The 22,899-nt window shown below is 42.0% G+C and overlaps 1 protein-coding gene across 2 annotated transcripts in view; it reads left to right on the forward strand.

The window, feature by feature from the left end:
• The window catches only part of Kidins220 (kinase D interacting substrate 220), an 84,028-nt gene that overhangs the window by 4,310 nt on the left and 56,819 nt on the right, over nucleotides 1-22,899 (forward strand). For both annotated transcript variants that reach the window (XM_028768777.1, XM_028768778.1), the window contains exons 2-12: nucleotides 1,078-1,218; nucleotides 7,190-7,288; nucleotides 8,555-8,653; nucleotides 9,742-9,840; nucleotides 10,700-10,798; nucleotides 13,280-13,378; nucleotides 16,016-16,213; nucleotides 18,462-18,560; nucleotides 19,732-19,830; nucleotides 20,299-20,397; nucleotides 22,601-22,778. In XM_028768777.1, the coding sequence (XP_028624610.1) occupies nucleotides 1,111-1,218; nucleotides 7,190-7,288; nucleotides 8,555-8,653; nucleotides 9,742-9,840; nucleotides 10,700-10,798; nucleotides 13,280-13,378; nucleotides 16,016-16,213; nucleotides 18,462-18,560; nucleotides 19,732-19,830; nucleotides 20,299-20,397; nucleotides 22,601-22,778 (1,276 nt within the window). In that variant the 5' untranslated portion in view covers nucleotides 1,078-1,110. The remainder of the gene's footprint in view (nucleotides 1-1,077; nucleotides 1,219-7,189; nucleotides 7,289-8,554; nucleotides 8,654-9,741; nucleotides 9,841-10,699; nucleotides 10,799-13,279; nucleotides 13,379-16,015; nucleotides 16,214-18,461; nucleotides 18,561-19,731; nucleotides 19,831-20,298; nucleotides 20,398-22,600; nucleotides 22,779-22,899) is intronic.

Genomic DNA, 22,899 nt, shown 5'->3' on the forward strand with positions numbered 1-22,899 from the left:
CACATCAGTAAGGTTCCAGTACACATCAGTAAGGTTCCAGTACACATTTCAGCAACAGCGTCAGTCGTCTGCATGCTGGTCAAAGACGCAGATTCAGGGACCCTCACCCAGACCTACTGCGTCAGAGGCTCTGAGAGGACGGCCCAAGGAGCTGTGCTTTAAGCCTACCAATGATTCTGATGCATGCATGCCTAAAGGGTCTGTTCTATTTTTGATTGATACATACTAATTTTATATACTTATATGTTGTGGTCTGGTGTTTCCATGTGTGTATGTATTATGGAACAGTTAACTCAGGCTAATTAACTTGTTCATCTCCTCATATCCTTATCATTTCTTTGACATGAGAACATTTAAAATTGACCCCCTAGGCTACTTAAAAAACCAGGGTATATTATTGATAAATCAAAGATACAGACTACAGAACCTTTTGCCCTGGTCTGACTAAGACTTTGTACTGTTGAACCATTCCCCCTTCTCTGTCCATTGCCACACTCCTGCAGTATCTCCCAGCTCATTTACAATCTCACTGTGGGTGCATTGTAGACAGAGAGGCCAGAGAGCCTGAGTCGAAGTTAGGAAGCTGCGAGACACATCAGAATGGCTTGTCCTGGGCTGGGAGTGATGGGGGCAGCGAGCAGTAGCTACGAGAGCCAGAAGGGCTTGCTACATTAGATTAGGCTATATACTGACTTCAGTATCAGGCGAGGAGGGCTAAGTCACAGGTAATTCTAAGTCTAGAATTACCTAGGAGCTGGAGGATCCAGGATCTGGAGCTACTGTGATCTGAGATGTGGATTAGTAGCAGGCATAGCACCACTTCCCTGTGTGGGGGTAACGGTGGTGAAGCTTGGGTGCATCTGGCTTGGGTTTTGGATGGATTAACTTAAATATGCATTGTGAGTCTGGGAAAGGACATCTTGTCAGCATTTTGACAGTTGGGGTGTGGGGATTTTTAGAATATTTGTATCATTGGACGTGTGTCTGAACACATTTAAGGTAAAACTGAAGTATATTTGATAACAACTTAGTTTATTTCTAACCAGAATGTACACTTTGTCTAACTTGTTTTTACAGGTGAATTAAAGTCGGCCTTAGATTTCTGTGAAAATGTCGGTTCTTATATCACAGAGTGTGATAAACTATGTGGAAGAAGAGAATATTCCTGCCCTGAAAGCTCTTCTTGAGAAGTGCAAAGATGTGGATGAGAGGAATGAGGTGAGGCTGAGACGGAACTCTCACGGATGTACGGACTGCTCTCCGTACACGGCGCTGTGCTGTGGGTGAAGGGGGGAGAGGCAGGTGGTTTCCCCTGCTCCAGCGGACAGAATCATGACGTGCCTTCCTGTTGAAAGTATTTCAGTCTGTGTTTTGTTTTTAAAGATCTGTCTGTCTATCTATCTATCTATCTATCTATCTATCTATCTATCTATCTAATGTATATGAGTACACTGTAGCTGTCTTCAGACACACCAGAAGAGGGCATCGGATCCCATTGCAGATGGTTGTGAGCCACCATGTGGTTGCTGGGACTTGAACTCAGGACCTCTGGAAGAGCAGTCCTTAACCGCTGAGCCATCTCTCCAGCCCCTCATTTCACTTTCTTAAAAAAATGAAGCAAGACTTTAAGAGATAGACTTTGTATGTGTTTACAAACACTCCAAAGGGGGTTTCAATGAGAGAATGTCAATAATGGTTTTACTGCCATTATTGGAAGAATACAGTCACTGAGATGATGTCTTTAAGGGCAGTGATTCTGTAGGTCTGATTCATATTAAAAAAAAACAAAAAAACAGAAATGAGTTCCTGGGAGTTAGAAGAAAAACCATTGAATTGTATGTAGGTGGGTTTGCATTGCAGCCTTGTGGGAGAGCTGAGAGGAGGACACCCCTTGAGAAAAAATTCAGCTGGTAGTGGTGTTTGGTTTTGTCTGGTTTGGTTTGGTGTGTTTGGGCCTGAGATCACAGTAAGTATAGAGGAGAGGTGTCATAGTCAGCTTATGTGCGTTTGTAATGGAGTTTCATAGGCTGGGTAATGTCTTCTTATATAGTTCTAGAGGTTAGGAAGTCCAAGAAGAAAAGCTGGCATTTGGTGACAGCCTTCTTGCTGCATCACAACATGGCAGAAGACAACCTGTATGTGAGAGAGGATGTGAAAAAAAATTAGAAGGGAGGGAGACAAACTCTGCTTTCATCTCATTGCTACAACTACTAACCACTCCCACATGAATGACACTCACCTATCCAGAAGGCCTGTGCTCCCGTGATCTGTTGCCTCCTCAAGTCCCTGCCACTCAATAATGTTGTATTGAATTTCCAACGTGTGAATTTTGAGGGATACATTCAAGTACTAATGAAGGGCTAGTGAGTTTTTAATCCTTTTGATTTTAGAAAGCAGAGGACTTGGGATCTGGTGGAGTATGTAAGCCTTCGTACGAAAGAGACTTAGTGATGCATGAAGTTCTCATGATAGAAAGTTATTTTTTATCTCTATAGCTGCGTTTGCTGGGTTGGTAGAACAGGAAGTAGCAGAATCTATAAATAGCCTTTAAGATTCAGTTTACAAGGTAACTCTTCTATCTTTAGAAATCTAATAAAACTCCATGGCAGCCTTTCCTGAAACTTTCTAGCTAGTGTGGCTTTGAAGTTTAGGTAAGTGAGAGTTTATTTTTTCTCACATGTTGAGTTAGAAGAACCTTTCTAAGTCAGCAAGGGTAACTTCAGGACACCCTGAGGACCCAGGCTCTCTTTTGTTTTTTGGGCATGTGTGACTAAATGCCAATTTCTTCACTTCCTCCATCTTAATACAACTCCAGCATTCTGCCTGAAGACTGGACAAGAAGAGAAAAGAGAAAAGCTTACCTGAGAGACTGGGCGATATGATAGTGTCACAGCAGCAGTCATGATTTGGGGCTTTTTAGTTGAGCTTGGAGCCACTCCTAATGAAATCCTGTCCCTGTGGACAGTAGGGACAGCTGCTAATTTATGTGAGAGAAAGTATGCCTAAGTTTCTCACAGCAGGCAGTTCCAGTTAACTGAGTGAAAACCCTCCTTTTTATTTGTTTTGCAGGTATTTATGTACATTTTAAAATTCCACTTCATGGACTATGAGCTACTGTGTAGCTGTTATGCCAGAGTTCTTCTGAGAAAATTATTCTGAGTGTTTGTTTTTTGTTTTGAAAACTACTATGTAAAATTTATACATCCTTGGGGACTTGGATTCAGGTTCTTGGCTGTAAATTTTTCTGTGTTATACCAGTGATACTTGATGTGAGCCTTTAATCTGGATAGATTAGAAGAGGGATGCTATAGTAAATATGCCAAAAATTTATAGCTGACCGAGGTGTGTGCGGCATAGTAACTGATGCTGTCGTCTGACTCAGAATCATACACGCAATGTTTAAGTTAATTTGCGTAGCAAACAGTGATGTGGCTTGCTTCTTCTTCTTCTTTTTTTTTTCTTTCTTTTTTTTTTTTTTTTTGGTTTTTCGAGACAGAGTTTCTCTGTGTAGCTCTGGCTGTCCTGGAACTCACTTTGTAGACCAGGCTGGCCTCAAACTCAAATCCGCCTGCCTCTGCCTCCCAAGTGCTGGGATTAAAGGCTTGCGCCACCACCGCCCGACGACTTGCTTCTTCATGAGTAGTTTTTCTACAGTGTTTTTGATTGTGTTTCCCTTTTCTCACCGTCTCCCAGAGCCTCTCCACCTTCCTATTCACTCAACTTTATCTTCTTTCTCCTGCTTTTTCTCTTTTAAAACAAGAAGCAACAAACAAACAACCTCCCCAAGAAACAAACAAAACCCCACAAAAACAAGACAAGGCAAATAGACAAAAAGCCAATACAACAACAACAAAATTCCAGAGCAAAGCAAAGTTAAACAAAAAGTTCTCAGAAATACCTTTGAGTTAATTTTGTGTTGCCAATTACTCCTGAGCCTGGGGCCTGCCCTGGAATGTGGTCTGTATGCTCAGTGACACTGTAAGTATTTCTGTTCCAACAACCACTTCTGGATTCCTCCCTCCTCTTGGATTATTCCTTTCAGTAAATCTCCTTTATAAGATTTACTGCCTGGAGTGACTCTGTTGGAAGAAGCTGAGAAGAAAAGCAGCAAAGAAGAGAAGACAGCACAGAAAGCTTAGCTCCTCAGCTCAGCTGGGGATACCCTCCCCTGGGAGCTGCACCGCTTCTGCGAAGGAGGCAGTCTCAGAGTTGTAAAGTTCCTGAGCTCCTGTGTCTCAGGATACGCATCCCTTGGGACACTGTCCCACCTCAAAGCTGTGTGGTTCCTGGGTGTCCAAGTCCCAGGATACCCTTTCATCGGAGCAGAAACACTTACAGACGCTCTATTGGAAAAAACTGGTTTTCCCTTTGCCAAGTTGGTACCAGCTGGTGGTGACTTCTTAGTTAGATGTAGAAACTGTGTCTACTTTGACCTCTCAGTTCTGGGACCCCCATCTGGCTTGAACCTGTCCAGGTCTTGTGTATACTGCTACAGTTTCTGTGAGCTCATTTTGTACATTTCTTTTTAGAATGGTCAGTTAACAAATTTAATGCTCAAATGATAAGACTTTTCCACTTGATCCATTCATGCATGGTACCTCAGTCTTTACTGAGTGATATGGCCACACGTATAATTTAATGTCATCACCATAAAAATGCCAGTGTTTATATGATTTACTTTCTACTTCTTTTACACCAGTATTTATGCTTAATTCTTTACTTGATTATCCTTATAATAGCATTTGTTAAAGTTTGCCAATTATAATTATTTGCTTATTTGGCTGTTGTTGTTTCTAATAGATTTTTAAATTCTTTGTTTTTTTTTTTTTTTTTTTTTTGGTTTTTCGAGACAGGGTTTCTCTGTGTAGTTCTGGCTGTCCTGGAACTCACTCTGTAGACCAGGCTGGCCTCGAACTCAGAAATCCACCTGCCTCTGCCTCCCAAGTGCTGGGATTAAAGGCGTGCGCCACTACGGCCCTGCTTCTTTGATATTTTTGTCCACTCATTCATTTAGTCAACAAGTAAGTACAAAAACATAGTAGGCATGTGTTCTATCTTTACGGAGTTTTCGGAACTTTGGGGACCACGTATAAAAATCAGCTGGGAGAAGCTGGAGAAGTGGTTAAGGTCATTGGCTGCTCTTCCAGAGGACTCAGGTTCAGTTCCCAGCTCACACTTGTTGCCTCACAACTGTCTGTGACTCCCATCTCAGGGAAACTGATGCACTCTTCTGGCCTTCGTGGGCACTGCAGACATATGATACACGGATATAAAAGTAGGCAAGTGCCTATACACATACTGCTAAAAAGTATTTTTAAAATCAGCTTCTAGTCCTACAAATATGAATAGAGTTATAAATGATACAGTGATTGAGGGTTAAATGCGTAAGGAGGAGGAGGAAAGGTCCATGAGGCCGGCCATGGGGGTGATAGAGGTGAGGGGAGAGGTGGAGCTGACCTCGTCTTCTCTGTCTTTGGAGCGTTGGTAAAGATTCAGGTTGTTGTCTCAGAGATTACAGGAAAACACTGAGGGTTTGAAGCACAGGGATGTCAGTTTGGCATAAAATAACCAAACTGCCCTGGAGAGATAACTCAGTCAGTTTGATCTCTAGAACCCATTAAAAAGCCAGGCAAAGGTGCATGTCATCAAGCCTGACAACCTAAGTTCAATCCCAGGGACCCACATGGTGGAGGGAGAGAACCGACTCCCAAAACTTACACTCTAATCACCACACGCCACTTAGAACACAGGATAAATAAATAAAAGTTAGTTTTGGAAAACGTAGAACACAGTGGCACACTTGCCCAGTGTTGGGGAGGCAGAGAAAGAAGGATCCTTAGGATTCACTGGCCAGCTGGTCTAGCCTAATAGGTGAGCTCCAGGCCAGGGAGAGAGAGACCCTGACTCAAGGGAGGTGGTTGGTGTTCCTGAGAATGACACCTGAGGTCATCCTCTGGCTTCCATGTGTACTCATACATGTGCGTGCATGTGTGTACACGCATACAAACACACACACACACACACACACACACACACACACACACACACGGTAAAACCACATGGACTAGAGAGTTGGCTCAGCAGGTCAGAGCATTGGTTGTTCTTCCAGAGGACTCAGGTTCAGTTCCTGGCACGCACATGATGGCGTACAACCACTTGGAGTTTCAATTACAGAGCTTCTGATGGTCTTATGTCCTTCTCTAGCCTCCGTGGACACTGGGCACACATGTGGTGCATAGATAAGCACACATGTAAAACACCCAATATGCACAAGATAAATAATTTAAGAAGTCAAGTCACAGATCTTTCCCCTCGCATCACTGCAGAGTAGGTAGATGCATGCATGTTTATACAGTTGAGGTTAATTTTTGGTGTGAACTTTCCCTTTGTTTACTTTTTTGCCTCTAGTGTTAGCTGTTCACTGGCTGATGGCTTAATTTGGTGCCTCCTAGTCTGTCCATGTCTTGATTGACACCTGTGGAAAGAACACATTTGTTCTGTGCTTGCAGTAGACGGGGCATGGTGCTGCTGGAGCTCTGTCTCAGATCCATCGGCTCAGGCCCTGCCCCCTGTTTTCTGGACAAGGAAGCTCTCTATCTCTGCATTCACTTTTAGAAGGTGGAAAATATACTTCATGAGTTAAGGTTATGAGAGAAGGCTTAATCTGTATGTGCAGGTCATTATGTGTAATTTTTATCCTCTCTGTCTCTGTCTGAGATAAAACATGTATAATTAAAATGTCATTCTATAGCATATTCTGTCTGGAAAATTAGGCCACCGTAGGTATTGTGAGATTTTGTGTATGTTGTGGTAATTGTTTGCCAGATCCTGGTACTATGAGTGTTTACTGATTCTGAATGAATTCAGAGTCCCTAAAAGATATTACTATTATTATGGGAGGGTTACATTTTTAATGGCTTTGATATTCATTTTTTATGGAAGTTGAACACAGGACCCTGTACGTTTGAGGCAAGTGCCCATTAGCAAGCTATATACCCTAACGAGCTTATGACCTTTAAATCATCAGTAAACCAAACCTATAGGTTTAAAGCTGTTGCTAGAGTAAAGAGATACAGGAAACACAGCAGTGCTTTGCAACCTTTGTGGAAAGGTAAACGCACCGCCAAGCAGTGTCGTCGTGAGATTAGCACACCATGTTGCTAAGCTTGCTGTCCTGTTTGTCCTCCAGTGTGGCCAGACGCCGTTGATGATAGCTGCTGAACAGGGCAATGTGGAAATAGTGAAAGAACTGATTAAGAATGGAGCCAACTGTAACCTGGAAGATCTGGTACGCATGACATCATTTGCTCACTCGTCTTGCTTTCCTTTAATTTGTTCATAGAAAATGTTTAAAGAATAATGATGAAAAGTTGAACTCTGAGGGCTGAATGTAGTAGTTTACGCCTTTAATCCCAGTCCCTGCACTCAGGAGGCAGAAGCAGGCAGGTTTCTGAGTTCCAGGCCAGCCTGATATACACAGAATTCCAGGCTAGCCAGTGCAGCATAGTGAGCCATTGTCTCAAAATAGATAAGTAAACAAATAAGTATTTTAAAAAGTGCTTTGAAATATATCTCACATTTGCCTAATGTGCTACAGGGTTTTTTTGTTGTTATTATTTTTTTGTTTGTTTGCCTTTTTAATCAGGAGAGATTTTTTTTTTTTTTACTTATAACCGAATATTTCAGCACCTCATGTTTTTCCTATGTTCATGGCACCCCTGAAGCTCATATCTGTGGAAGTATTTCCATGTATGAGCTATGCTGTTAAGTGATTCTCTGTAATTATAACTTGTAGTGTTCCTTGGTAATGGTCCCAGTAATGGTCCCCTCTGACACTGCTTCTGAGGGACAAATCACCATCCAGTCTCCTTTGAGTTCCCAGTGTTCTCAGAGTCACTTTCAGAAGCTCTTGGCTACGTTCTTCTGCTTTAGTGACCGTTTGGATTTTTATTTTTTAAAGATAGAGTCTCATTGTGTAGACCTCCCTCTGCCTCTCCAGTGCTGCGGTTAAAAGTGTGTGCACCACCCCTGGTGTGACCGTGTGCCACTGCCCCTGGTGTGATCATTTGAATGAATTCACTCCTTAACTAAAGTTAGGACAATTCTGTTCCCATAGTTCTTTGTCATAGTCTTTCTAATGTGCCCACTTGCAGCTGTACTGCAATTCTGTGTGAGTGTGTGAGTGTGTCCTCATGGCAGATTGCAGACTCTTTAATTTGTGGAACAGTTGTTAGCTTTGGGATAACCCTTGAGGGTTTTTGGTAGCTGCTTCTCTTTTTTTCTAAAAAATGGAATGTGAGAGAGGTCCGGGGCGACCCTGGACAAGCAGCTGTGGTGCTGTTCTCTGCACTGATAGTCCTGACAGGAAGGCAGGTGACATAGGCACGAGACATCTTCAGGCAGCTTCCGCTTTGTTCCACAGAGGTTAAAGTGGTATCAGTTGGAAGATCATTTGGGCTGTAAATTGAGGTGCATTCTCCCTTTGGAATGCTGTGCTTTATTTAATGTATTTATTTTATTTATTTAAACCATGCCATTTTGAATGCTTTTCAAGGATAACTGGACTGCACTTATATCGGCATCTAAAGAGGGGCACGTCCACATTGTGGAGGAGCTGCTGAAGAACGGAGCCAGCCTGGAGCACCGGGACATGGTCTGTGCCCTTCTGCTTCTGCAGGGTGTCATCAGTTAGCTGAAAGTTACTAACAGTAACAGAGGCACAGGAAACCTTGTCTCTTACTTTATTTTGTAAGATAAGGTCTTTTAGTGTTTTATGACTTGGGGTTGGATGTTGGAATGACTCAAAAACATTTTAAACACTGGTGTTACAGTGTCTGTTGTTTAGAATAGTCATTTCTTCAGTTTATCTCAGAATTAAAAGTTCTCAGCTCATTTTTTTTTTATAATTCTTAACTTAGTACTTTCAAGAAAACTTATTTCATTTGGATTGGATTTAAAAGATACATCAGATAATTTAAATGTTTTGGGTAAGTTATAGGCTTTGGAATGTTAGTAGATTTATTTATAAATGCCATTTGTCCAGGCTGCTGTCCTTGAGCACTGCATGTCTCAGAGGATGTGCTCTGTAGTTACCACATACCTCCTGTTTGGTCATGATCTGGGAAGGGCATAAGAGTGAGAAAAAGGAACATTTCTGTATTATTCTGTAAGCTGTTTGACTTTTTAGGAAGTCAATTTTAGCAGTCCAAGCAAGGAAGGGAATCATCCTCCGTGGCACAGTAAGCACACATCCCATCCCTCAGCTGACAGGTTCGCAGAGTGCTCAGGGGGTACGTTTTAAAGACACTGCAGCTTTCTGTCTGTCTTTCAGTAGATTGGGCCACACAGCAATTTTACTTCCATGATCTTATGTTTCAAACCTAGGGAGATACTACTGTACTTAGCTTGGATGTAAAGTGCCCCCAAATAGTAGGCCCCTGCCTCCTTCCCTGCTTCTCCTTACTTTCTGAGTGCTATGACTGTAAGCAGCCACAGTGACTCTTAGCAGCATGGACATTTCTAGTCTAACCTGTGATTGTACAGACTTTGCCCTGATCTCTTGTAGACTTAGCAGAGTTTATTCACTTCATGTTCAATTACGTATTTCTGAGGAGCTTAAGAATTTAAGACTATGATTGTTATAAAATGGTAGTATTACAGAGATGCACATAGAGGGAGCCTGATTAAAATTGTAACTTGCTTGGGGATGATAGAGTTTTACATGCCCTTTTTGTTCTCTAGGGGGGATGGACAGCTCTCATGTGGGCATGCTACAAAGGCAGGACGGAGGTTGTCGAGTTGCTTCTGTCTCATGGTGCCAACCCAAGTGTCACTGGTTTGGTAAGCACTAACAAAAACTGAATTTTTAATGTGAATGGTAAGTTGTCTTACAGAATGCTGCAGGCTTTTTATACTTCATAGTGAATAGAGATTTTTCAGATCATACTGACTGTCCTATAGAATGCTATTTTAAGACCCAGTGAGAATTTTAAGACAATGAGAATTTTGTACGGTGTCTTTTTTTCATGTTCCAATGAAAAGCAAGTTTTTGAATGCAAATGTTAGCCATAATTGTATAACATTTTCAAAGGAGAGTGTGAATTTCTTAGTTACCTTACCTGTGCATTCTCACTCTGTGTTTCTTGAAAACACATTTACCAAGAAGCCGTATCATTTTTCTTTTTTTTTTTTTTTTTTTCGAGACAGGGTTTTCTCTGTGTAGTCCTGGCTGTCCTGGAACTCACTCTGTAGACCAGGCTAGCCTCGAACTCTCAAACTCAGAAATCCGCCTGCCTCTGCCTCCCAAGTGCTGGGATTAAAGGCGTGCGCCACCACCGCCCGGCCCGTATCATTTTTCTACTTGCTTTATTTTTCTGTGCATTGTGTACATTTCTAAACTTCTTACTTTTATTCTACTTATTAATCTCTCCTTTTGGCTAGATAATCACATTAAATAAGTTAACTCTGCAAAAGGAAATGTGTTAATAATATATGTATTATTAAGGCTTAACACATCTTAGTGTCAGTTATATATTATGAGTATTTGTGTTTTAAAATGGAGAATGGTCTCTAACTTGATTTAAAAACCATTACTTTGTGTTACAACTGTTGCTACTTACTTAGTGAATTTATGTTGTAAATGACCATCTAAAGACTGTCCTCTTCCCCCGTCCTCGTGCGTCCCTGTGGATCCCAACAGTACAGTGTCTACCCAATCATTTGGGCAGCAGGCAGAGGCCATGCCGACATAGTGCATCTTCTGCTGCAGAATGGTGCGAAAGTCAATTGCTCTGACAAGGTGAGTCACAGCGTCCGCCCAGGTTCTCCTTGTGCTATGGTCACTTAAGAGTGCCCAGGTTATAAATAGTTTCATTTGAAACATCTCTAATGTATCTTATTTTTGTATTTCAGCATTTTTACCTGTGTATTCACAGGTTATAGATGGGTCTTTTATTTGTGTTATGGACCAAGTGATCTCCATATTTGTTACATTAAATTATTCTCAAAAAAGACAGAGCTAATGAACTCATGTCTTTACTGTTTGAAGTTTTCTATTGTAACTCTTCTTCCTGTTTTTTGTCTTGCATGCTGTGTTTGTGTGATAGCAGTCTTACAATTCAGGTTCAGTTCTTTCTCCTGTGCATAGAATCTAAAGCTGGTGGTGTGGAGATTGGAGATAAGGACTGTAAGGTACATCTGAGGTATGGAAGGAAGGGCAGTGATCGGCTCTTAAGAGGAAAGGCTGGTAGAAAGTGGGTTAGGCAAGGAAAGGCTAAATTGCCAGGACGTGAAATAGAGACCTAACAGAAATGGAGGAGCAGGAGGAAAGGATGTGGTGGGGAGGAAACGGTTGAGTAATGTCCTGATGAAGCAGGATCTGGAGTGCAGGAGAAGCGACATAGATGGATATTCCTAGCCCTCAGGAGGATCACCAGATGACAGCCTGTCTGGACTGTGTGCTGAGACTGTGGGAAGTATATACATAAAAGGGTTTCATTTAGTTGGAAAGACCAGAATTTGAACTTGAGAAAAAGTAGAGCTAGTTACTGAGGTGGTTGAACACTAACTGAGGAGCCCTTGAAGTAGACAGCAAGGTAAGGAAGTTCCTACCACATAGCAAGAGTTATTTGTAATGATATAAACGAGATTAGCTCTCCTTAGGGTAAGCTGGCCAGAAAGAGAAAGAACAGACTTTCTAGCATGTACTCTTATATACCAATATCTCACTCAGGAAGCAACAAATCCGATAGATGCTCAAGGGATGAGAGCTTATGTCCAGTTCATAAAATCAAGGATGTCTTGATGAGCTGTAGGGTTCCCATTTCATTAAGCCTGTTCTGAGCCAGTGACCAAGAATATTGTTCTCCTTCACACCCTTCTCCTTTTGTTAGGCTTCTAGTCCCACTTGCTGTATTCATATCCTTGTTAGTCTGTCCTGAGGACCCATCTATCAAGGGCACTGTGGGGCACAGTCTCCAAGAGCATGGTTTGGAAGATGTTTGATGTCATTCATAGACATCACATATAGCTATTTATATTTAATTTAAAATTAAGTAAAAGTAAAAATTCAGTTTCTTAGACATACTAGCTACATTTTATATATTTATAGTCATATTCACTAGTGGCTTCTTACTGTATTGGGCAGTGTGGAATAATAGGGATTTTTTTAATGATTTAATTTATTTTATGTATGTGAGTACAGTGTTGATCTTTTCAGACACACAAGAAGAGGGCATTGGATCCTATTACAGATGATTTTGAGCCACTATGTGGTTGCTGGAAATTGAACTCAGGATGCTGTAAGAGGAGTCAGTGCTTTTAACTGCTGAGCCATCTCTCCAGCCGGATTTTTTTTTTTATCCCTACTGTACAGACTGCCAGGGTTTATTAAATGTTTATGGCCATGTACAAATTTTATTGTTCATAAAGGTCACTGTGGGTATTTACATGTGTATTGATTGGCAGACTTCTCAAGGGGCAGCATTACGTTTATGTGTGATTTATAGTTCTTGATGCTTTCTGATCATGTTTCATGAAGGGTGCTTTTGAACAGTTTCTGGGCTGAAGATATCAAAGGTACAAGTTGATTTAGGGTTATGGTTAAAAGTGCAGACCTAAAAGCTTAGAGGATCCATGGATTTTGTTTGTTTGTTTGTTTGTTTAGGTTTAGTTTGGGTTTTTGGTTTTTCAAAACAGCGTTTCTCTGTGTATGTTTGGCTGTCTTGAAATTCTCTCTGTAGACCAGGCTGGACTCAGAGATCTGCCTACCTCTGTCTCTCGATTGCTGGGTTTAAAGATTGGCCTTTTCTGCCTCTTGATCGCTTTGTTACTTTGACCCTGTTTTGGAGCCTCAGTTTGTTGTGTGACAGTGTGATGCTGTGCGTTGTGTCCGTTCTGTGATGAAGACTGCGCGCCTTGACTGACTGTGGAGCTGTCTGAGCTGTGCCGACCCTTGGCCGCTCTAGACGGTTCAGCTTTACATTGTATCCTAAAGTGTGGCAAGCAGTGAGTGCTTGGTAAGAGTTAGGGACTGTGTGGCTGTGGTGGAAAGATTATCTTGATTATAAAGTGAAATACAGTTCATCAAAAGACATTTCATGCAAAAATAACTATTTATTCCGGACAAATAAGATGAGGGAAATAGGTTTTTAATCTAGGACTGAAATTATGATTGGTCTAAATGCTTATCTAAGAATACTCAAAATATAACTTCATTTCGAGCTGCTTTCTTTTAGGACATGACTGAAAGTAATTTTGAATTTGTTACCTGTTTTGATAGTATGGCACCACCCCTCTGGTTTGGGCTGCCCGGAAGGGTCATTTGGAGTGTGTGAAGCATTTGCTGGCCATGGGAGCTGATGTTGATCAAGAAGGAGCTGTAAGTACCTCTGTCCTCCTAGCCTTCTACACAGTGAGCTTTGTGCTTTAAGGGGATATTTTAAGCTAGTACAAACCTAGGAAAAAATTCCCTGGAGTTCTTAAATTATTTCTCTTATAACTTAAATCTTAAATGATTTCTTTTGGAGATAGGACTTCACTGTGTGGTCCAGGCTTTCAGTGAGTGCATAATCTTCCTGCCTTTCCAAGTGCTGTGATTTCTTTTTCTTTTCTTTTTTTTTTTTTTGTTTTTTCGAGACAGGGTTTCTCTGTGTAGTCCTGGCTGTCCTGGAACTCTGTAGACCAGGCTGGCCTCGAACTCAGAAATCCGCCTGCGTCTGCCTCCCAAGTGCTGGGATTAAAGGCGTGTGCCATCATCGCCTGGCCCAAGTGCTGAGATTTCTCAAGTGTTACTAACTTTGAAAATAATGATGCTATTATTTATATATAAATATAAATATAAATATAAATATAAATATAAATATAAATATAAATATAAATATAAATATATATATATATGTATGTATATTAAAGTACTGAATATTTGCCTTTGAGAATTTGTTGCTAATATCCATAAATTTTGGGAAACTAAAACCATTAAAAATAAATTTTTAGTAATCTTATAAGCTAAAAAATTCTTTAGATCAAGTAGTTTTCCCCTTTTAATTGAAACCCTGTCTTTTTTTTTTTTTTTTTTTAAATAGGGTCTCACTATAGCAAGCTGGTCTTGAACTCACAGAGATCCTCCTGTTTCTGCCTCCTTAGTGCTAGGACAAACATTATATGCCACTGTGCCAAGCTAATTTTTAATTGGTAATTATAGGCAGACATCATGCTCCATTAAAATGCCTTTTCCTCAACAATGTAAGGTGATGTTAGACTTGGTGGGGTCTTTAAGTTATTTTTTTCCTCTCAATAAACAGACAGAAGAAGTCAGAAGTGAACTGTTAAGAAGGTTAAAAATGGAGTTGAATCTAACTGACTGCCAGTTAGTCAGTTACCAGTTAGATAAGATACCAGATGTGTATCTCATCCTTGCCAAGAGTGCTGGAGAGCTATGAGAGTCTCACAGAAATAGCTTTTTCTTAAAGGTTCCAGGAATGTGTCAGGAACTTTTATTTGTGTGCAGTAAGCAGGTTTAAGGTCCTAAAGACTACTACTGGTATTATTATATTAAGTTAGACAGCACATGATGAAGTCTGAGAGGAGATACCACCAAATATCTGGACATCTGAAGCCAAGTTAAACTGTAGTTCCTATCTGACTTCCTAGATCAGTGGCATCTGTGTTTCTCTCTTCCATGATGGGGGAAGTGGCTTGTCCAGGCCTTCAAGGCACTGTTCTCCCTGCGGGAACCACAGCAGGGTCCTAGGTCCACTGACCTCCCCTGAGTTATCAAGCAGATGAGTGGCTGGCTATTGTGATGATTCCATGATGAGGAACTCTATTTAATAAGTCAGGAAGATGTCTAGTATTTTAAAGGACTACTTAGAATATGTTAATGTGCTTTTAGGAACTGTTAAAGATCATTTATTAAACGATATGCTCTAATTCTTAATTCATTGTTTGTGGTTTTTCCCTACATGTTTTATATAAGAAATTCTTAGTTTCAAGTTTGATCCATTTTACTTTGGGTTATTTAAATTAGAAAGTATTGAATTTTAAGTCTGTCTTTCAACTTTGTTACATCAGTGAAAGGGTTTGTTCCCTGCATGTAGATCCAGTGCAGGCCATCATCAAAGGGCTCAACTCCAGATAATCCATACAGTACATAACAGAAGTCCTGTATCTTCAGAAACTGAAAATCGCGATGGCTCAGGGGCTCAGTGGATGAAGCCTGGTGACCTGAGTTCTGTCCTTGGGACTCATGTGAGGCAAAGAGAACATGAACTTGTAAGACTGATCTGATCTCCACAGGTGCAAATGCCTAAATGAGCACACAAGAAACAAATGTAAAAAAACAATTTTTAAAACACCTGAACATATGCCTCCAGCCGCTTTTGGCAAATATCTGGTTATATTGGCATTGTATCAGAAATAGCTTTAAAAATTTAAATACATTTGTTTATTTATATATTAGAAGAGGGCACATGTATGCCACTGCACACATGTGGCACTCAGAGGACAACCTGTGGGAGCTGATTCTCCCTCCACCACATGGATCGTAAGGATCAAATGGAGGCCATCAGGCTTGGCAGCAAGTGTCTTTACACCTGAGCCTTCTTGCTGGCCCTATGAGAAATAACTCGTAGTGACTGAAGGAGTGTTACAGTGGGAGAGCCCTTACCTAGCGTGCTCAATGCACCACCAGCTGTTAGAATGTGATTTATATTTTAAAACTTATCTGTATGTGCCTGTGTTTGCCTGTGGATGCATGCATGTGAGTGGGGGCCTGCAGAGGCTGGAGGAGGGCGTCGGATTCTCTGGAGCTGGAGTTACTCACAGGTGATTATGAGTCACCCAGTGTCGGTGCTGGGAATCAAACTCTGGTCCTTTGCAAGAACGGCAAAAGTTTTTAACCACTGAACCATCTCTCTAGCAAGTGCAAATAGCTCACCTGTTTGAAAATAGTTTTCTGATTATGGTATGCATAATATGTTTTCTAGAGCACAGTAATTTCTTTGTTTTTCTTTCTAAGAATTCGATGACTGCACTTATTGTGGCAGTGAAGGGAGGCTACACACAATCAGTGAAAGAGATTTTGAAAAGGAATCCAAATGTGAACCTAACTGACAAGGATGGAAACACAGCCCTGATGATTGCATCGAAGGAGGGACATATAGAGATTGTGCAGGATCTGCTGGACGCTGGAACATACGTGAACATACCTGACAGGGTAGGGGCCTGCTTCAGATTTGTCGGTGGTGGGGAAGTAGGCAGAAAGTTAGCTAGTGACTCCTTATCATCAGGACTCTTTTTGTTTTGTTTTTTGTTTTTTTTTTTTTGGAGATAGAGTTTCCCTGTGTAGCCCTGGCTATCCTGGAACTCACTCTGTAGACCAGGCTGGCCTCGAACTCAGAACTCTGCCTCCCAAATGCTAGGATTAAAGGTGTGCACCACCACTTCCCGGCTGACATGAACTTGTTTTAAGAGAAGTTTTATTCCTACCTTTGAAACTAATAAATTAAAATTTCCAGTCTTGTTAAAGAATGTTCTTGTTTATTTTTGTCAGATTGTTCTGTTACTGGAAATGTCACACATGCGATTAATTTGTAGCTCTTGGATGAGTGTCCCTATAGGTGTTTTTTATAGCTGATGTTACTCATTGTCCCAGGACTTAGGTAGACCTTTATTCTTAAGTTTTTTTCTCTTGCCTGACTTCTCTGAGGTTTCACATATGTGTTTAGAACGCTCCACTTGAATGTATATTTAGTGAGCTTTTAAAAACTTATAGCAAAATAAAATGGCAGTGGGATTGTTTTGTCTTTTTACTACTACAAACCATTTTTCCTCCATTTTCTCTGTCTTAGCAGATGGGCCCACTACCCACTCTGATGCTTTCCCTTTTCTTTCCCTACCCCATGCAGTTCTATTGACTCGATGTAAAACTTGCCCTTTATCTGGCTTCATCACCACCATTGCCTCTCTAACTCTCCCCTGTTGTTGAGATGGATCATAACTGACTCTCTGTTGCCTCTGCTCTACCTCTGCTTGTTGCTGAGTGCATGCAGTCCTTCGTTGAAGCCACCCAAGGCTCACTCTTGCACTTTGTATATGTTCTACATTTGTAGTATACAGACTCTGCATGTCAGCGTCCTTACTTGAGCCCTTGTCCTCATTTTGTGCCATCCTCCCCTGTTTAGAAGGTGGCAGCCCTATTAAGTCTCTTCTTTTCTTTGCACATGATCTTGTCCTGCTGTGTATACCAGCTGTGTGTACCAGCTGTGTGTACCGGCTGTGTGTACCGGCTGTGTGTACTGGCTGTGCTTTCAGTGGAGAGTGCTGCCTACACATGGTGGCTCCGGTTTGTCACTCTGCCTCTACTTACTCTTCCTAACTGGAGAGGGCATCCTTAGTTAGCTCTGCCGTCCAAAGGGCCGCCTCAGGTACTTTTGATCAGTTATCTATTCTATTTGCATAGTGTTTGTTTTGGTTTATTTATTTTAATTGTATGTTGTCTTCTATTAGCCTGTAAATTTGCTTACAACTGGGACCTTATCTTGTTTTCCAGGACCTAGAATGGTGCCTGGGACACTGTAACAAGGAAATGGTTTACTTACCAGTGTACGGGTCCTCACCCACTCTGATGCTAACATTCTAACTATAACTGGTCTGCCTTGGCTCTATGTATGCTGTTTGTGGTGCAGCTAAAATACTACACCACAATGCTAGACTTAGAACTCTCAAGAGATAATTGAGTTATTACAGTATGTTAGGGTCCTCAGAATGGAAGCAGGCAACAGCTCACTTAGCACAGAAGTCTACAACTGATCTGCAATTTAGCAATAAAATGACAAGATACCTGAGCCCATGGCAAAATTAGTATTTGAAGTAGTGGGAAGCTGTGCTTCAAAATGGCTGTTACTGGATGAGTGTCATCTGAGGAGCTGTGCTTATACTTGGTACAGTTCCTGTACAGGAGGATGAAGTAGCCTGTATGCCTTTCGCCTGTGACTGCTCACTGGCTGTATCCAAAGACACTGGTCTGGGAGCCAGCCCTGCTGTCCTTTAGAGTCAGAACAGCATGCCAGCTCTATGCTTCCAACTTAAGAGCCTGTTGCTTTTATTACATGGCAGTCTTTGTAGGTGATTTATTATATAACATCCGAACTGTCAGTATCCTGTGATTTCAATTATATGTGTGATGGAAAATAGTCTTCAAAGAGACTAGATTCCACCTGAGTAATTTATCTTTTTAAGTTTCCATCATGGGATTTCATGAGTCCTTATTCTAAAGACTAATGTCCTTTGTGTCTTAGAAGGTTGCTAATATCAGATATTATCAGTTAATTAAAAATCTTACTTTAGTGATAGTCTTTTTCAAAGAGATTTTTAGAACAAATCTATTACATTAATAAACGAGTAACCTTAATTTCAGAACTACATCATTTGTTTAGTGACTGACCTTCTTTTTGTCCTTTTAGAGTGGGGACACTGTATTGATCGGCGCTGTGAGAGGCGGTCACGTTGAAATTGTTCGGGCACTTCTCCAAAAATATGCGGACATAGACATTAGAGGGCAGGTGTGTGCGCTCAGACTGCAGTGACCGTGAATGTGTGTGTCAGGTAGTTAGGATGTTGTTCCTACTTTCTGTGGAGATAAAAAGGTATGCCCTAATGCATTGGCTGTGTGGTACTGTTGTTATGTTTTACTAGCACTATTCTAAAGTTCCAGAATTAATGTCCACTTAAACTCAGATACAAGTAAAAAAGTTCTATACCATTCTAGGATGTGTAGTGAAACCCATCTCAAAACTGAAACAAGGGGCTGGAGGTGTTAACTGGTTAAGGGAGCTCGCTGCTCTTGGAGGGGACATCCATGCTGGGAGGCCTAAACTCCAGCTCCCTGAGCTGACTCCCATTTCTGGTCTCTAAGCTTCTGCACATAGCTTTGGCCTGTTGACTGCACTGGGTGGCTTATGCACATGTCATAGGCTGCTGCCCACAAACCCTTAGGGAAGTGTTGACACAGGAAACCTAGTGTGGCAGCTATAGGAGTCAGTTCACAGTTAAAAGCCATATTTTCACTAATGGATGGTCCCTAGATGACCTGTTTCAGACCACTGACAACTCTGTGGCTGTCAGTCTTGTGCATCTGTTTTTAATCAGTTTTTAGTTGATGTTTGGAAGCTCTGCTTTCCAGGTCTGTGTGAATCAAAGGCTTAGGTTTTGAGCCAGGTAGGTTGCTGAAGGAGCTGTTCAAGACAGTGTAGGGTCCAGGGTAAATATAGGCGAATCAGATTACAGAAAGAATGCCTGTGTCTGTCAGAAACACATTCCTACTCACTGTCTTCACTGGGCCAGCATATTTAATAATGTCTTATCCATAGCAGAGTTCAGGTATTGGTGATTTGTAACCTGTTTTATCTCCCTGAAGTCTGACTGCATTACACAGTGTATTTTAGTGCTGTAGATGTGGCACGCTGATCTAGTGCCTGCTTAGAGTGTGGGAGGCCCTGAGCTCCATCAGGCACCACAGAAACAGAAGACAACTTATCAACGCTATGGTTTACTCCTGTCTTACTTAAGCAAGACTAAAGTTTTCTAGGATCCTTTCATAAAGAGTTTCTCAGAAGTAAATCCTAGATACCATGAAGATTGGTAGTACTTCCCACCAGTATAAGCATTCCCACTTTGCATTCACAAATAGCAGTTTTTAGTCCTGCATCTCACATGGTTTCTTTGCTTCTACAGGACAACAAGACGGCGCTGTACTGGGCTGTTGAGAAGGGAAATGCGACAATGGTGAGGGATATCCTGCAGTGCAATCCAGATACGGAAATATGCACGAAGGTACAGCGCACGGTTTGTTCTGTTAGCTGAGTGAGCTCAGCCTTGTAGTGGCGATGGCCTGGGACAGGAAGCACACTACCAGTTCGTCACAAACCGTGGAGAGGCTGCTGCCCTATGTTCTTTATGTTCTGTTTGGAATGCTGAACATACTTGCTTTAGACAACCTATGTGAGCCATCATATCAGGCATTTTAATTTTACTCAAATCACGTGAAACTGTACAAGACTTCTGTGGTTGTAGTTAGCTTGTGTGCAAGTGTCCTATATGAAAGTATATTTGTAATTCTGATAAGAAGGTTAAAGTGCCTTAGTAATATAAAGCTATTTCTGTACAATTCACTGGTTGGGAGGGGAAAAGCATCTCCTTGTCAGTTTGTAAATTATTATGTTTTCTTTAGAATATTTCAAATGTGGACTTACTGAAGTAAAAAGGAAAGCTCTGTCCTTTAAACCTTGTCTGTGCCCACAGGATGGCGAGACACCACTAATAAAGGCCACCAAGATGAGAAACATTGAAGTGGTGGAGCTGCTGCTGGACAAGGGGGCTAGGGTGTCTGCTGTGGACAGGGTAAGAGCAGCGCTGTGCATGCACGGCGCCTTTGTTGAGGTGCTGCTAGTCTGTTAGTGCCTGTGTGAGTCTTGAATCTGGTTTTGCATAGACCATGTCACAGAAATAAACTGGGCAACAAGATGTTTGATCTTGTTCTGTGTTTATTTTCAGCACATTTGTGAATTTGCATATGTTTTTTGAAGATTTTGTGTGCTGAGGATATTTTGTTTTCTCACAGGCTTGAGAATGTGGAATGGAGTTGGGTAGTTAGGATATGTTGAGTCTGAGGACTGAGAGACCGTCAGGGGTCTGTGAGCAGCAGACCCAGGGAAGTAAAAGATGAGACTCTGGCAAGACATCTAGGATGGGGTGGGAACATGGGGTTAGTGCAGGGTGTGGGAGTGGTGGGAGTGATGAAGGCAGAAGTGTAAAGATCAGTGAAAGCAGTCAGTTTGCCTCTTAGAGTGTGCACCGTGGTGTTGGTTTTATAATTATTCTTGGTCATGAAGATTTTTCCTTTTCTGTCATCAGCTACATAAAGTCAGAAGCATTTTGTTTTCTGTCTTTGTATCTTCCAGTGAACGCAGCACATAAAGTTCTTTACGTTGGCTTCGTTCAGTAGTTATTGCACCCATGTATAACACAGAAAGAGACCCTCGAGAGGACTAGACAGGAAGCAGAAGAGCAGCTTAGATAAGGGCCTTCAGGAGCCGTGGGAAAGACAGACATGCCTCTTCCACTTCGTGTCTCAGAGGGATCGGTGTAGAGGAGAGCTGGGGAGTGAATTTCTAACTTTTACATTAAGGGAGCGTTACTTCAAGGGAACGTTGGTGAGGTAGTAAGTAGACACTAGGCAGACTGGGGAGGTCCTTCACAACTCTGAGTTTTCCAAGCAGCTTAAGGAGTCAGATGCAGATACTTGCACCCAACCAGTGGACAGAAGCCTGGGATTGCTGTGGTTGAATTAGGGAAAGGCTGGAAGAAGCTGAGGAGGAAGGTGACCTCATAGGAAGACAAGCAGTCTCAACTAACTTGGACCCCCAAGATCTCTCAGACACTGAGATACCAACCAGGCAACATTTACTAGCTGATCTGAGGCCCCTCACACATAGACAGCAGAGGACTGCCTGGTCTGGGCTCAGAGAAGATGCACCTCAGAGTGGGGAGGCCTGGTAGGATGGGGTTGGGAAAGATGAGGACATCTTGGAGAAGGGGGAGGAGGAATGGGATGAGGAATAGTCAGAGGGCAGACTGAGAGGGGGATAACAACTGGACTGTAAATAGAACCAGAAAAGGGTTGGCAATATCTTTTTAAAAGTTAAGAGAGAATCAAATGGGAAAAAAAAAACCACCTTTAAAGTAAGCTCAGGAGGTTCTGTGGCCTATAATGAGAGTTCATAGCGAAAAGATAGGTAGACACATGGAAGTGTCCTCAAGCTTCTTCCTGAACAGCAGGAAAGCAGGAAGGCCGTGTCCAGTATGTGCTGCAGCAGGGGAGATGAGGGCAGTGACAGTCCATGGGATTGCTTTGTACCCAGCCTTGTGAGAGACATGGTTGGTTTGTTTGTTTGATTGCTTAAAAAACACAGTATACCTATATTTTACAAGACTACTCATATGCATACATTAAAATTAAATTTTTAGGAGCAAACAAGTGTGAGTTTCCTTAGTTTTCTCCTGTGGCTGAAGAGTCTCATAGGGAAGAGGCAGGTAGTGCAGGGAGTGGAAGATGATGAGCCTGGGAGCTCCTGTAGTGCTGAGGAGAGGGGTGACATCACTGACCCTTAGCAGCGGGCGCTTGACAAAGGCTGGAGGGGCTGCTGGGATTGATCGTGATGGCCAAGTACTGGCACGAAGGCTGGTAGAAGAAAGCCGTGAACTAGAGCGCTGACTGGTTGAGGAAAGCTGCGATGTGCTTGGTCAGTGATTGCTCTGGTGGACACAAGGGTGCTGAGGCGGAGATCCTGGCCTGGAAGGCACGCATGACAAAAGTGAGCAGAAGGGAGAGAAAATGCATTCTAGAAGCCAGAGGTGGGGGTGGTAAGGAGATATTTCTGAGAAACACTTGTACAGGTCTAGGGAAAGGAACCGAGAAGAATATGGAGACCACATTTATGAGAAATGTAAACCTCCAGATTGCCTGCTTTGTAGAGGCATAAAAAGTGTGGCTCAGAGCTGCTTTTGAGAACAAGCAAGTTCAGCCTGTGTTGTCATTTTACAGAAAGGTGACACTCCCCTGCATGTTGCCATCCGAGGGAGGAGCCGGAGACTGGCAGAACTTCTTTTAAGGAACCCCAAAGATGGGCGGTTACTTTACAGGCCCAACAAAGCTGGCGAGACTCCGTACAACATCGACTGCAGCCACCAGAAAAGCATTTTAACTCAAATATTTGGAGCCAGTAAGTGATGGGTTTTGTCCCTGACTAAGCCTGTACATACACAATTTGTGTGTGTGTGTGTGTGTTTGTGCACGCATGTGCTTGCACCTGGGAAGGATAAAAGAATGTTGGATCCCGGGCT

Source organism: Grammomys surdaster, unplaced genomic scaffold, assembly GCF_004785775.1.
Source record: "Grammomys surdaster isolate TR1022 unplaced genomic scaffold, NIH_TR_1.0 188, whole genome shotgun sequence".
Taxonomy (NCBI): Eukaryota; Metazoa; Chordata; class Mammalia; order Rodentia; family Muridae; genus Grammomys; species Grammomys surdaster.